At 34.3% G+C, this 13,308-nt stretch overlaps 1 protein-coding gene across 1 annotated transcript; it reads right to left on the reverse strand.

Moving 5' to 3' along the window:
* Nucleotides 1–204: 204 nt before the first annotated feature.
* UBE2G2 (ubiquitin conjugating enzyme E2 G2) lies at nt 205–13,107 on the reverse strand. The gene is made up of 6 exons (XM_081329094.1): nt 12,935–13,107; nt 10,361–10,396; nt 10,239–10,284; nt 3,242–3,360; nt 2,013–2,153; nt 205–1,317 (listed from the first exon to the last, which is right to left on the reverse strand). Exons 1-6 carry the CDS (start codon nt 12,975–12,977, stop codon nt 1,205–1,207), a joined length of 498 nt encoding a protein of 165 aa, XP_081185220.1. The 5' UTR covers nt 12,978–13,107; the 3' UTR covers nt 205–1,204.
* Nucleotides 13,108–13,308: the final 201 nt, after the last annotated feature.

Genomic DNA, 13,308 nt, shown 5'->3' on the forward strand with positions numbered 1-13,308 from the left:
CTGCATCACACACTGCCCAGAGGCTATCATACAAGGACAAATTATGCACTGTAAAGATTGCTTGGAGGTGGGGAGATACTTCCAATGTAATCTACCAGATCTCTTGAATAGATTGCCCCTGTGACTATGTAGGGCAAACAGGGAGGAAGCTAATCACCCAGATTGCAAGAAAACAAACAAGTGGTCAGACCAGGAGATCTGAACTCATTGGTAGCCTCACTGCAGTGAGCAAGGACATACATTTAATTTCGTAGCAACTAAGATCATTGGACATGCAGGTACAAAGATAGCCAGAGAAATGATTGAAGCCTTGTCAATTAACAGGAATGCTGAATTACCATCAGCCTATCAAATACTTAGGAGCCGAGGGCTTGGGAGCCCAAGGAAACAGCCAATTGCCAGCCATCAACACACTGATCAGCCAATATAAACATGAGTCACAAGAACAGATCAAAGCATATATTCCAGTAGAGAAATTCCCTAAAGATGAGGTCGAGCATGAATCCAAAAGTTCGAAAGAGTAAACCTCTGGTCCTGGTGATTGACCCAAATACTATGTCATATATTCCTTTTGAATATCTTCAAGCCCAATCACAAAAAAATGTTATTAAATTAGGCAAACAGAATGCTATAACAGGAAGTAAAATTACACTGACCACTTTCCCCCCAGGACAAAGATAGTTCACTTTATTGTATAACATTTTGATGGTCAACATTCTTTTTTTATTAAATGAGGTTATGTAAATAAAAATCCTTAAAAGGATAATTCTCATTGGCAATAAATAATTTCCACTAACAATATTTCACTACTTTTCTAAGCAGTAAGATATTCATAGATCATCTGAATCCTACTACTTACACAGGTGAATGGTACTGTAATGAAAGATAATATGATCATTATTATAGGTATAACTGCAGAGAAGTTTTAAGTTTTAAGAAGTTTTTACTAATAGAAACTGATTACAGCTCTACAGTACTTGCATCCCATCTATTGGTATGTTTTAAATTGAGAAAGATTTTTCTTCCAAAGTGTAAAAAGGTTGGTGCATGCTTATATACAGGGAGGAGCAAAATTTAATGGACAGTTTTGCAAGATTTGTCTTTTGGTACCAGCTCAGAGTTCTACTATCACCTTCTCTCCATAAAATGTTCAACAGTAAGATTGTCAAGAATTTCAGATGTTTTGTTTTGTTTGGTATTTTTTTTAAAGACCAAGTGATTTCTGGACAATTTGTTTGGCTATTTTGTTGAACTGTTCTCTGTCTTCTCGCCACATTTTAGAAGCATCCACATTGGCTCCACTTTCATCATTTGGTTCTAAAGTGGGGAAAAAAGGCTGATCAATAGGGAAAAAAACAGTAATAACATCAGCTTATTTACAGTGTTTTTCATTAAAAGAACCACACACACTATAAGTAAAACATATATAAGTTCAGAATTCCAAAATTTTATTTCATTTCATGCATTGTTCCAAAAGAATGGAGTACAATAACTCCAATCACTTACAACAAATACAAGCTATCAGGATCTTCTTTCTTAATAACTACATAAAAAATTGAACATATACCTATTCACCTAGATATTTCTTTGATTTTAGAAACTGTCTCCATTATTTATTTTAATTACTTAATTGTATTTTTAATATTTAAATCTATATTTATATTTTTAATGAAAAGCATTATAAAAATAATAAACTAAAATGTTTCTATTAATTTTGTGTCACTTTGCAATATAAGCTAGAACCAAAATCTAAAATAAAAAAAATGTCTTAATTATTTCTTTAACTTTCAAGAATGGCCCTTTAAACTTGGCCTTCTAGCAGCTTAGCAAAAAGACTTCAAATTAATTCTTCATAGTTCCTAGCATTACATGGGTCACTACTGAGACCAACTGTATAACCATTAATCTAGATTAAACAACTTGGGACATAAAATGTTCTAGAAAAGTCTAGTGACTTGTGTTTTTCAAATTATCTTCCCTGTTGTCTCTATGAATGCTACCCTTTCTCATACCTGCTAGCATGCTAACCACTGACAAGAGGATCTTCTCCACACTTTGCACAGGACTCCATCGTTCTGCACTGCTCTCATAGCCCATTGGATCATCTCCAGGAGCATGAAGAATGGAAATGCAAACTCTCCCATCTGGATAAACTGAGAAGATCAGACAATAAAATGGGAAGAATTTTTAAAATTAGTGCAATAATGATTGAAGAAAAATTGTTAACAGAATTGAGAATATATTAACAAAAAAAGAGTTAGTATAAAGGATGGAAACTATCTCATAACGCATCATTTGTTGAGATGTCTGACAGCAATTATATACTCTTTCAATTCTAATCTAGTTTTCTATAGGCTGGAGTTAATGCTGAAACTTAAACATCACTATAGCTTTCCTATATATTTTCATTTTTGTCAGAGAATGGCATTATAGTAATTTATAGCTAAGCAGCTATTTATAGGATTAATAAAGTTGACAGATAAAAGAAGTAAAGAAGAATGCAAGACAGGGAATATGTACTGGGGCAAATACCAGTTTCATCATAAAATAGCAAGATATCAACAAAAAAGAGGGAAGCTCTGTCTTTATGAGTTAATAAGTGTAGAATTGGCTTTGCAAAATTATGGTTGTATTTAAAATAAGTTAGCTTCAGTAAATAGCAATTTGCTGATCTAGTCTGGGCTTGAAAATTAAACAGGGTCAGGCCTGGTGCATACGGTATCTGAATCAGAAAATACCAAGGAATATCATGGCTGCAGGCTAGAATGAAGTGTTAAAAACATGCTGGAAGAAGGTGATGATACTTCTATACTGCTCCCAAGAAAACTGACTAAAATCATTAGAAGCCGAGTTCATTCTGCAAATGATTTTAGTTAAAATAAATTACATCTGGGAATTTATAAATGGGATAGAACAATTCTTAACATTTAATATTCTTCTAATGTGCATATTCTTTATTTTCTTTGTTTTTAGTAACATTCACAAAATAGTATCCCCTAATTCAAAATATATTTTGAAATACATTGTTAGCTAAACTTAAGAATTAAGAGTTCATATTGTAAAACTAAATCTCAATGGAAACTCCAGTTGAAAGTATTAGATCTTTCTTATTTATATTTTGAATATTAACAATAAAGCTGCTTCAGTCAAGTTCAACTACGGTACTAGTGACTCTGGCACATACCACCTATAGGTGGTGAGAAGGGAATTTTTCCAGTGTTTGTGTGTGTCAAAAACGTACTGTTGGGATGAAACATTTCACATGTGAATCTCATCTTTGGAGGACTTAAAGGATAATCAAGAGGAAAACTCAGAATAGCAGGAAAAACTCCATATTCGAAGCACGTGTCTTCTGGACCCCTAGCAGCACAAAAAAACAACATTAAATTAGCCACACATAAACGAATTATGTACAATCTGTAGCATTTCAAAGCTTTGTTTATTATGTATTACATTTAACATTTGTTTTTATGTAACTGTAATAAGAGAAATTCATTTCCAACTTGAAATAAGGAAAACCATTAAGGAATACCTACTGTACTGCTTCACTAAATGAGAAAGAATATATGTACTAGAGGCATACAAATTGTTTCAATATCAAAATATTCTAGCTGTAAAAGATCTCATTCAAACTTTAGAAGAAGTATAATGCTCTTCCAATTTACCAGTATTTTATCCTTGAAAGGAATCATTCTGACTGTGAAACAGTGCTTGGGGATAAGAACATTAGATCCTAAATATTTAACACATATTTGTGTTACAGTTAGATGCAAATGAGAAAAGTCCCCTAACTTGCATATGGTTGTATAACTACCATAATTTTTTCCTTTTATTTCTTAAAAAAATAAAACTGGCTATCTAATAATTACAAAAGTGTTTTTCTTAACTAGTGACAGTGTCAGTTATCCAAAGAGAATAAATCAAGGCAGCTTCTCTAACGTATAAGACTTCTCTTATTCAAATATGGCTAGGGCTAATGGTATAAAACTTCATAGGTTTCTTAGCTGGAACCACCTCTATATTGTTAATTATTTTAGTAAAGATTTCATAATGTTCTAATGAAATTCTGAAACATTAAGACAACTTTGGAAGTCTTAAATTTGAACTTTTGCTGAATTCTGTCTCTTTTGGTTTAGCATTTGCCAAATCTGAAGCACACGTTTAAATACAATACATATAACAGAAATTATCAAAAATGATAGCAAGTCTCTGCTCTCTACTGATCATTCTGCATTTCATTATCAGTTGATAGTCACAGCACAACAGTTCTGCACTGAACAGTCCCTATAGTAAATCTATACCAATTTCATCAGACTATTTTATTTTAGGAAAGAAGCCTAAAGGAGTTTAGGCTAAACTTTCTCATATCCATTACTCCTACCCTAAAACAAAAAAAGCTGAAGGGCTGAGAAATCAAAGTTTGTACATTTAAGTTATAAGGAAGGTCACAACACTACATAATTGCTAGGGTGTGTTTAATTATATTCAATCTATCTCTAAGGCATGTTCCAGATTTTAGTACCTGCACGTCAAGAAATATTACTAGCAAGTACTGAAAGTGCTGCTTTGAACACACTGTTTATTCATCATGGACAAAGGTGTCAAAAGCTGCAATTTAAAAAAATTTAAATAGCCAAGGCTTATAAGATAACTTTAGTAATGGCCTTATAAAAAGATGCATGTAATAAAATTTAACCCATCAAGTCAAATAATAAAAGCAACTTCAATATTCATAATTAGGAAATGCAGGCTGTCCTGGCTTAAGGAATGCATCCAAAATGCATGCCTAGCTTTTAAATAACTGTGTTTACAGTTATTTATACACACTAGAAACATATAAGTTTATTGTAGCAACTTAATGGGAAAACTTCTGAACATGTACAGCATCCACACAGGTTTCTTTAACCATTTTATCTGTAGAGAACTAGATTACTATGTGAAAAATATCACTATAGCTCTTATGTTATACTTCATTTTTTCCTGTTCTTTTTGCATTTCTCTAATTTCACTTACAGATCTGTCATGTTCTTCTTTTAAGGTTTATTTCAACAAAGCTTCATTTATTTCACTTGGCTTTACATTCATTGCTACCCTGTGTCCAATATAGTATGTTCATCCTACATAATTAGTAAGCCTATTCTCAAGTTCAAATTTTTCTTTGAGAACTAGTGATACAACCTAGTGGTACAATACTATTCCATTTTCCTACCCTAAATCTTTCACTCTCACCATATTTTTTCCTGTGTATGTTTCCAACAGCATATCCAGATATGATTAATCTGCCCCAATACTTTATATTATTTAAATTAGCAGGAAAAAGGCCAGTTTAAATCATATTTCCCACTAATACATCTACATATTTCTTAAGACATTGTACAAATATACTGTATATTAATGTACAGCATACAACTTGAATGTTATTTACATAAACAACTTTGAATCTTAATTCTAATTTTCTAATTTCTAATTCTAATTTCAATTCTCTAATTCTAATTTTCTAATTTCTAATTCTAATTTCAATTCTCTCCCAGTGTATCCCAGTCCAACAAGAACTCCAGCTTCTACTGTATCTTCTCAGCTATATCAAGTACTAGGCCTTGCAAAGATATCAAAGAATATATATTTGTTCAAAACAAAGCCCCACTATACTCATTTGGGTGTACTCACTTACAAAGGGTATTACATTGCACCCAGGCGTGGAATACAGGCTTTTGCACACTAAGCAATTTGTGATTTTCTACTTTCCAGTGTTATTGTATTCTAGTTGGCCCACCACACAAAAGCAAAGTAGAAAGGAAAAAAAACCTGTCCTCAATTGAAGCTGTAGTTTGCAATTATTTCATACACTGAGATTTCATCACTTGAAAATGAAACTACCATTTGATACAATCTTATTACAGCATTCATTCAAGTAAAAGATCTTGCTTAAAACTGAATAGTTTTATTGATAATTTCAATAACTATTATCTTGTTATTTTTATATTTAACATGTATATTGTAAATGCTTATTAAATTTTGAGGTTGTTTTTGGACCAATTGTCTGCAGTTTGTTTCCATATCTTTAGGAGGGGTGTTCCTCATATCCTGGAAGTCAATAACTGTAGTTTAACAAGAAATTATTTTTAATGTAAAAAAATGAATTGCAAGAATTTTCACTATAAGTCAATGATTTCATCTTAAATAAGAAGAGATAAAATGGAAGACCTCAGAATATTAGTTTTATACAGTCATCAGATATACCTGTATCCTGTAATGTACACAAAACATTCAACTACAACTTGCATTGTACAAAGTTAAAATATTGCTAAAGAAAATAAAAAGGCGGAGAATGTTCGTGCAATGATATGCTTAAATAGGCAAACATGAAGTCAGTTAATGAGATAATCAGTGTTTTATGTTCATAGGAAGCTTGTTTCTTCTGTTTTCATTTTATCCCACTCCCTTCCACTTCCTAATGCACAAAGGGGAATTCCAAGTTGAAACAAACTCACATATCATATAAACTAAAACATATAATTACATATCTAGATAACCTTTGGAGATATTGGATTAAAGTTGTACTTATTATTTTAAAAATTAGCTGTAGGCTAAACCAAGTTCCAACAATGACCAGTGCCTACATTATTATAATAATGAACACTAACATTTTACAAATTATCAATTCCAAATCTAAGATATTTTGATAAGAAATAGAAGCATATTAGCCTGCATATAATTCAGTGCATTTATTTGCATACAACAGTATTCACAATCATAATCTAATTTAGTAGTCAAATTAATTCATTTGTTGGAAGAAAGATGAATATTTGCATGCTTTAGACACTTGCGGAAGATTCTAAATGCTTTAAACAAGCATAGTTTATTAGCTATGGAAGAACTATTAAGCAAATGATCAACAGCAACTCTGCAAGAAAAAAATCACTCATATTTTGGAAATCATTTCAAGAAAGTTATTACAGATAGTCTTCAACTTGCAAATATTCGTTTAGTGACCATTTGAAGTTATAATGGCACATGGTCACAAGATCAAAAATCAGGCACTTGGCAACTGACATCTATTTATGACAGTTGCACTGTCCAGGGTTATGCAATTACTATTAGTAATCTTCCTAGCCAGCTTCCAACAAGCAAATTCAAAGGGGAAAGCCATATTTGCTTAATGACCGTATGATTTGCTTTACAACTGCAGTGATTCACTTAACAACTGTGGCGAAAAAAGTCATAAAATGGAGTGTAACTCATTTAACAACTGCCTTGTATAGCAATGGAAATTTTGGGCCCAGTTGTAGTCATAATTCAAGGACTACTTGTACAATAGTTTTGGTTTTTTAAAACTACAGTTTTTATGCAACAGTTATATAGTTATATTTCTATTTAGTGCTGTAAACATAAAATTATAATAAAACATGAACTGTGTGAAGAACTTTTAATTTATATTTTCTGTTGTATATTATTAGCTTTATAATTATGAATATTTTCAGAGTCTGATGTATTGTATATGCCAGTACTATTCAACTTGGCAATTTTATGATGAGTGGACTTCAATTCCCAGAATTCTTCAGCCAGAATTGAAGTCCACCCATCTTAAAATTGCTGTAGTTGCTAACCCCCATACTGCCTAGAGAATTCTGTCAGTTGAAGTCCGCCCATCTTAAAATTGCTAAGGTTGCTAACTGTCATTTTGGGAATTCTGACAATAGAAATCTACCAAACTTAAAGTTGCCAAGGCTGAAAAACACTGCCTAAATTCACTGTACCCCATTCTCTTTATGTTGGCCTTTGATCATATTAAGAGATTTGCTTTGATTTGAACGTGCAGGTCAGTTACTTAATGATGATCTTTAATTTATTTTAGTATTTCTATAATATATTGCATTTGTGTAATTTTAAAGCCTCACAAACATAAAAGGTCAAGAAAACAGTCAAATGCCAAGGGAAAAATACATTTCCAAAGAGAAAACCTGTGACTGCAAATCTTCCTGATGCTTACAATTTGTTTGACAATGTTATTACTGAAGAGGAAATGTCCAGGAGATCTCTTTCCTCTCTACCACCTCTTTCAGAAAGTTGCAGATGGTAAGATATTCACTTTTCCCAGGTAGACTGTGAGAGAAAAACAGTGTACTGCACCATCACGTTTCCCTGCCTGCAGATCAAACCTCTCAAGACAGTATCCCAGACAGAACTGCTTCTTCACAGAATGCAAGAAGTTCAAGGTGCTAACAATGACATACAAAGCCCTACATGGCATGGGTCCGGACTACCTACGGGAACACCTTCTGCCAATGTCAACACCCCACCGCCCTGTGCGCTCCCACCCTGCCTCCTCAGGGTGCCACCGCTCAAGGAATGTCGGCTGGTGGCCCCCAGGGGGAGGGCATTCTCAGTGGGTGCGCCAGCCCTCTGGAACTGCTTACCAACTGAAATCCGGATGGCCCCCGACCTCCGCACCTTCCGGCGCGACTTGAAGACTTACCTATTCCAGCAGTCCGGCCTGGCCTGATAGCTCTAATTGGGGTCCCAGTTTGTTTTGTTTATTGTTTTTCAGTACTGTTTCATTATGTTTGCCTACCTTACTCTGTACACCGCCCCGAGTCCCTCGGGAGAAGGGCGGTTTATAAAAACAAACAAATAAATAAATAAATAAATAAACCTGTAACTCTGTATTCCTAGCCAGGATGAGAAAGCCAGGATGATCTTCTGAAGCATCCATGTGTGTCTTGCAAAAAAAACATGGCTTTAGTGCTTCAAAGAAACCTATTTTATTCACACCCATTCTTTCCAAAACATCTCTTCTAAATCCCAAAAGTGCTTTTTCAAGAGGCAATTGGACTTTTTAAATTTTTCCTTGAAGACATTTTATTTCTCATCCAAGGAGATTCTTCAGTTCTGAAAAAGACCAGGATGACTGAGAATCTCCATAGCAATATCTTCTAAATGCTTCCAAAAACCTTACTTCATATGAACAATTCTTATTGACCATGTACTCCATCCATCAGTCTATTTGGATGCATTTGGATGGCCAAGAGAAGGTAGGAATACTAATGAACCATCCTACTGCATAGAATTCTCTCTTCCTCATCCAGTCATGATGATGTTGGCATGGCACTGAAACTGTTTTCAACTAGGTAAATGTCCTAGTCAAAAGTCAAACAGGGTCTGTGTGTGAAATATAGATGTCTTATTCCTCCTAGGTGAAATCTATAATTTATTATATTTTTTCTGAAATTTAGCAGGGTTAGGTTTTAGTTACGTTATTTGCAGTGGATCTGGCAAGTCTGAGTCAGTAAAACAGCACTGACCTACTCTGTGGTCAAAGATTCAATGTTATCTGTTCTGCTCATCAACATCTACAATTAATCAACAGGAAAAGATTATCTGGAGCTTTGAAGTACTGTTTCATCACTTTGCTAATGATGCCCACTTTGCTGCTCCCCACCAACCAGTTCTAAGACAGCAGTTGTCCAAGTTCAATAATAGCATAGATACAAAATAAAGACCTTAAATTAAATCCAGACAAAATATCAATACTGTTGATCAAAAGGAAAATGGGCAGAGTCTGTTTTGGATGGGACTATACCATGTCCCTGAAAGAGTAGATCCATATTCAAAGAGTGCTCTCTGCCTCTCAGCTCATTCCTGATGGCAGTTGCAGCAAGGAACACCAGAACTCATTCATGGCATTATTATTTTACTAACAATAAACTAACTGGTGGGATACAAAATATAAGAAACTAAAAACCACTGCATTAGAAATTTGGTAAGTAAATTTATCTTTTTGTATTCAAATTGCATTTTGCAATGATTGTATTAGGTAAAACAGAAGACTTCAATAAAATTCTTGTTCCACATTATAAATTTGTTCAGGAAGATAAACTGGCATCTTCATATCTACAATACATCTTATAAAATACTATAATACTATGATAGTACTATAAACATTGAAGGTTCTTTCAGACGTTGCAGAAAAGACCAATACAAACATTTATGAGCAAATAAAATGAAACCTACTTGATCAGCAAATTATAGACAAAAAAAAATAGTGCATTATAGAATTCTATAAACTTGCAAGCATAATAGTAACTTATGTGGACAGATAAACAAAGTTTGAACTGTTTCAAAAAAATTCTAAAATTTGACATTCTGATTATTAGAGCATTCACAGTCTTTTTTTATTTAAGATGTTCAGCAGTGGAAATCCATCCATAATTTAAATGTACAATATTCAAATAACTTACATTATCAAAGCTTCCCACTCAAAGAAATTTTCTTCATTCATGGGCCCTATTTAAAAAAATATTATGTTAATATAGGATTTCTAATTTCAAGATTCAGATATATTTTAAATAGAATGTCATACCTGCTACAATGCCTTCAGGAGGATTCAAAGTCAACTCTATAATTAAGAATAAACATTTTAAGTATTTATTTATACTTCTTACTTTTCAGAACAAGAGATGTATGTACATTACCTTGATAATTTTTGTCTAGTAATAATGGTTAAATAAGCAAAGGAAAATCAATACAGTTTACAATAAAATGAACAATAAAAATGGCTACATTTTAAGAGGATATTCCCACATACATTTGCAAGAGAGGCTGCAAGGAGCACAAACTAAATCTACCTCCATTATGCACGTGATTGCAGTTACAGTGGCAGTGTAGTTTGGAAAATTCTGGAAAAGCTTCTTGCTTCTCTTTGAAATTATCTATGTTAAAAAACAACTTTTTAAAAGTATACAGCACCTTTCTATTAATTTTGTTCTATCATACATATTGTTGAGAATTATTAGATTTGCTATTTCCTGTGAAATCTTTAACAGCAAATGTTTCATCTTCATCCAAAAGTTTAGATCCTCAATAATTTTTAGGAAAAAAAATAAAGTAGAAAGGTAGGTGAAAAGGAGAATGAGAGACACCAACCATAGTGAAAAGAGGAGCTACTGCTCTCTCTAGTGGAAAAGATGCAACATCAAAAGACCATATGATTTTTTTATACTGAGTAATCATGGCCCTCTGTATATATGGACTAATAGTTAACTGATAGAATACATGACTGTCATTCATGAAATCCTTATATATATAGTTAATCACATTTTAAGGCAAGATTGAACTAGGTTACAATATACAGAGTTCATTGTATTCATCATTTTCATTCTACCATTTACCTCAGAGATAGCTACTATAGAGTTCTCCAGATATTATTTTTGAACTAAACTTCCCATTATACTTCACAAGTGTTTATGCTGCCATAAGTTAGTTAAACATCTGGAAGTTATCTCTAGTTTGTTTACCTAGCTCCAGTTTATTTAAGAAGAGATTGAAACAATAAAACAATGTTTCCTGTTAGTTATTGCTTTAGTACAGAGTTTGTGTATATGTCATGCAGTTAGAACACATGGTGAATGACACAAATTCTCCAGAGTCAGACTAGTGAAAACATAGAAATGACTGACTTTAGGCCAATCTGTTCTGTAATCAAAACAAAAGCTTCACCACTGTGCTTCAATCCAGAATCAGGTAACATTGCTGGTTCAATCACCATACTTGAACTCTGAGGATTAGTTAATATGGGAATACTCTCTCTGTTGAGTTATATGAAATACTACTTTCTCTTTTACATTTTCTGGTTTACTATTTCAAGCTGTCCTACGCAGAGGCAGTTTAATAACCAGTTTACACTCTCAATAAGAAACCATTGCAAAGTGGTTCAAGAACTGTATTAATCCAGACTATTCCATATTTGTTTCCTTATGAAAAAGAAAACAGCCATCTATATACTGCTGAAACTCTCTTGTACTTCTGTTTGTAACGTTCGTGACTAGATGACATACTATGAAACAGTATGTCATAGGACAAAATTTTTTGATTCAATGTACCTCAAATGGGTAAACTTATGGAATGCATCCAAAATCAGGGACCTATGATTCCCACGGAACTGATATTTTAAAGATTTTCTGATAGTTTGTATTGGCCCCTGCTGCATCACTGCATGATCTGCATTCACATGCTTACAATTTCCAACACTCCCTGCCAGCTTCCCACAAGCAGAGTCACAGGGAATGTTAAAAGGTAGTTGGAAGTAGCTCCTGCTCCCGTGCATTATGTCATAATAATTTTTTTAATCAAGGTACCTCAAATCCACTAACTTACCCAAGAATGCATTAAAAAATCTAAGATCCATTACTGCCATGAAGCTGAAATTTCCAGATGATCTAATAAATCATAGGTTGTCTACTTTTCAAGTAAGTTTGTATGCAGAATTACCTTTAAAGAAGGTAACACATACTGAACTCCTGTCATGCTACTTTTCCTCATGTAGGCATTCCTGATATCTAAAAGCATCAAGTGACTCTGACCTAATGACATTTATTCCATCATTCAGACGAGAGGTAGAAGGATATTGTCCTTTGGTGTTAAATCGCCCCAGAAATGAGATCATGAAACAGAATTTCTGGGCTGAGAACCAGACTCACAGGCTTTTTTCCGGCTTAATTCTCCATCTGCCTTCTATTTTGTTTCCAGTTCAATATTTTTTCTACTTGGCAACAGGCGGGCTGGGGAATCGTGAGAGCTGAAGTCTACACATCTTAAAATTGTAAAGTTTGAAAAACACTGCTGTAGTTTAAAATTTGACTTGGCAATTTAAAACAAGGGGGCGGGGGGTGGGATATCTGAAAGAGGAGCGATAGCCCAAGCCAGTCAAGCCCGCCTTCTCCTCTCCCACAGCAGCCTCCTTGTCGATAGTAAGACACGCAACCCTCGACCTCCTTCTCCGCCGTGCCAGGCAAAACTGTCGTAAGGACATTATCACAGGCCCAGAAGCAATCAACGCATGACCGGGCTAGAAAAACAGCCGACGCCACCCGAGAGGCAGTCGATCCATCCCGATCTCTGTTTTCGCACACAGGCAACACAAAACCTAATTACTCACGCTTGTACTCCGCCATTAAGCGCTTGAGCGCCGTGCCCGCCATGGCTCAAGTAGCCTCGAGAAAGCCCAGTCGCCCTTTTAACTTGGCCTTTTGGTTGTTTGCTCCGTAGCTTGTCCGATGCGCCACTTCCGGGCGGCTTTTACCATAAAGAAAATGAGACCAACCACAACCGAAATCTATTCCCCCTCCCTCCGCAATCAACATGTAGAGCTACAAAACGTGTAGAGTCATTCAGGGCAGCTGACATACTTTGTTGCTACGGGCAAAAGCCGGAAATGAGACCAACTAAAACATATAAATTTAATGCTCTAAGTTTCACTGCAGAATTGAAGTAAAGTATTTCCTTTCTTCAGTCTTGATTTGATATAATGCG

Source organism: Vipera berus (assembly GCF_964194415.1).
Source record: "Vipera berus genome assembly, chromosome: 5".
NCBI lineage: Eukaryota > Metazoa > Chordata > Lepidosauria > Squamata > Viperidae > Vipera > Vipera berus.

Bases quoted from the DNA above. Each gene is read 5' to 3' on its own strand.
- UBE2G2 (XM_081329094.1), bottom strand. From the start codon at position 12,977: ATGGCGGGCACGGCGCTCAAGCGCTTAATGGCGGAGTACAAGC. The intron at 2,154-3,241 runs GTACGTTTTTGA...TGATCTTCTCAG, and splicing joins TGAAATGTTTCATCCCAACA to TTTATCCAGATGGGAGAGTT. The intron at 1,318-2,012 runs GTATGAGAAAGG...TCCCCACTTTAG, and splicing joins AGTGGTTAGCATGCTAGCAG to AACCAAATGATGAAAGTGGA.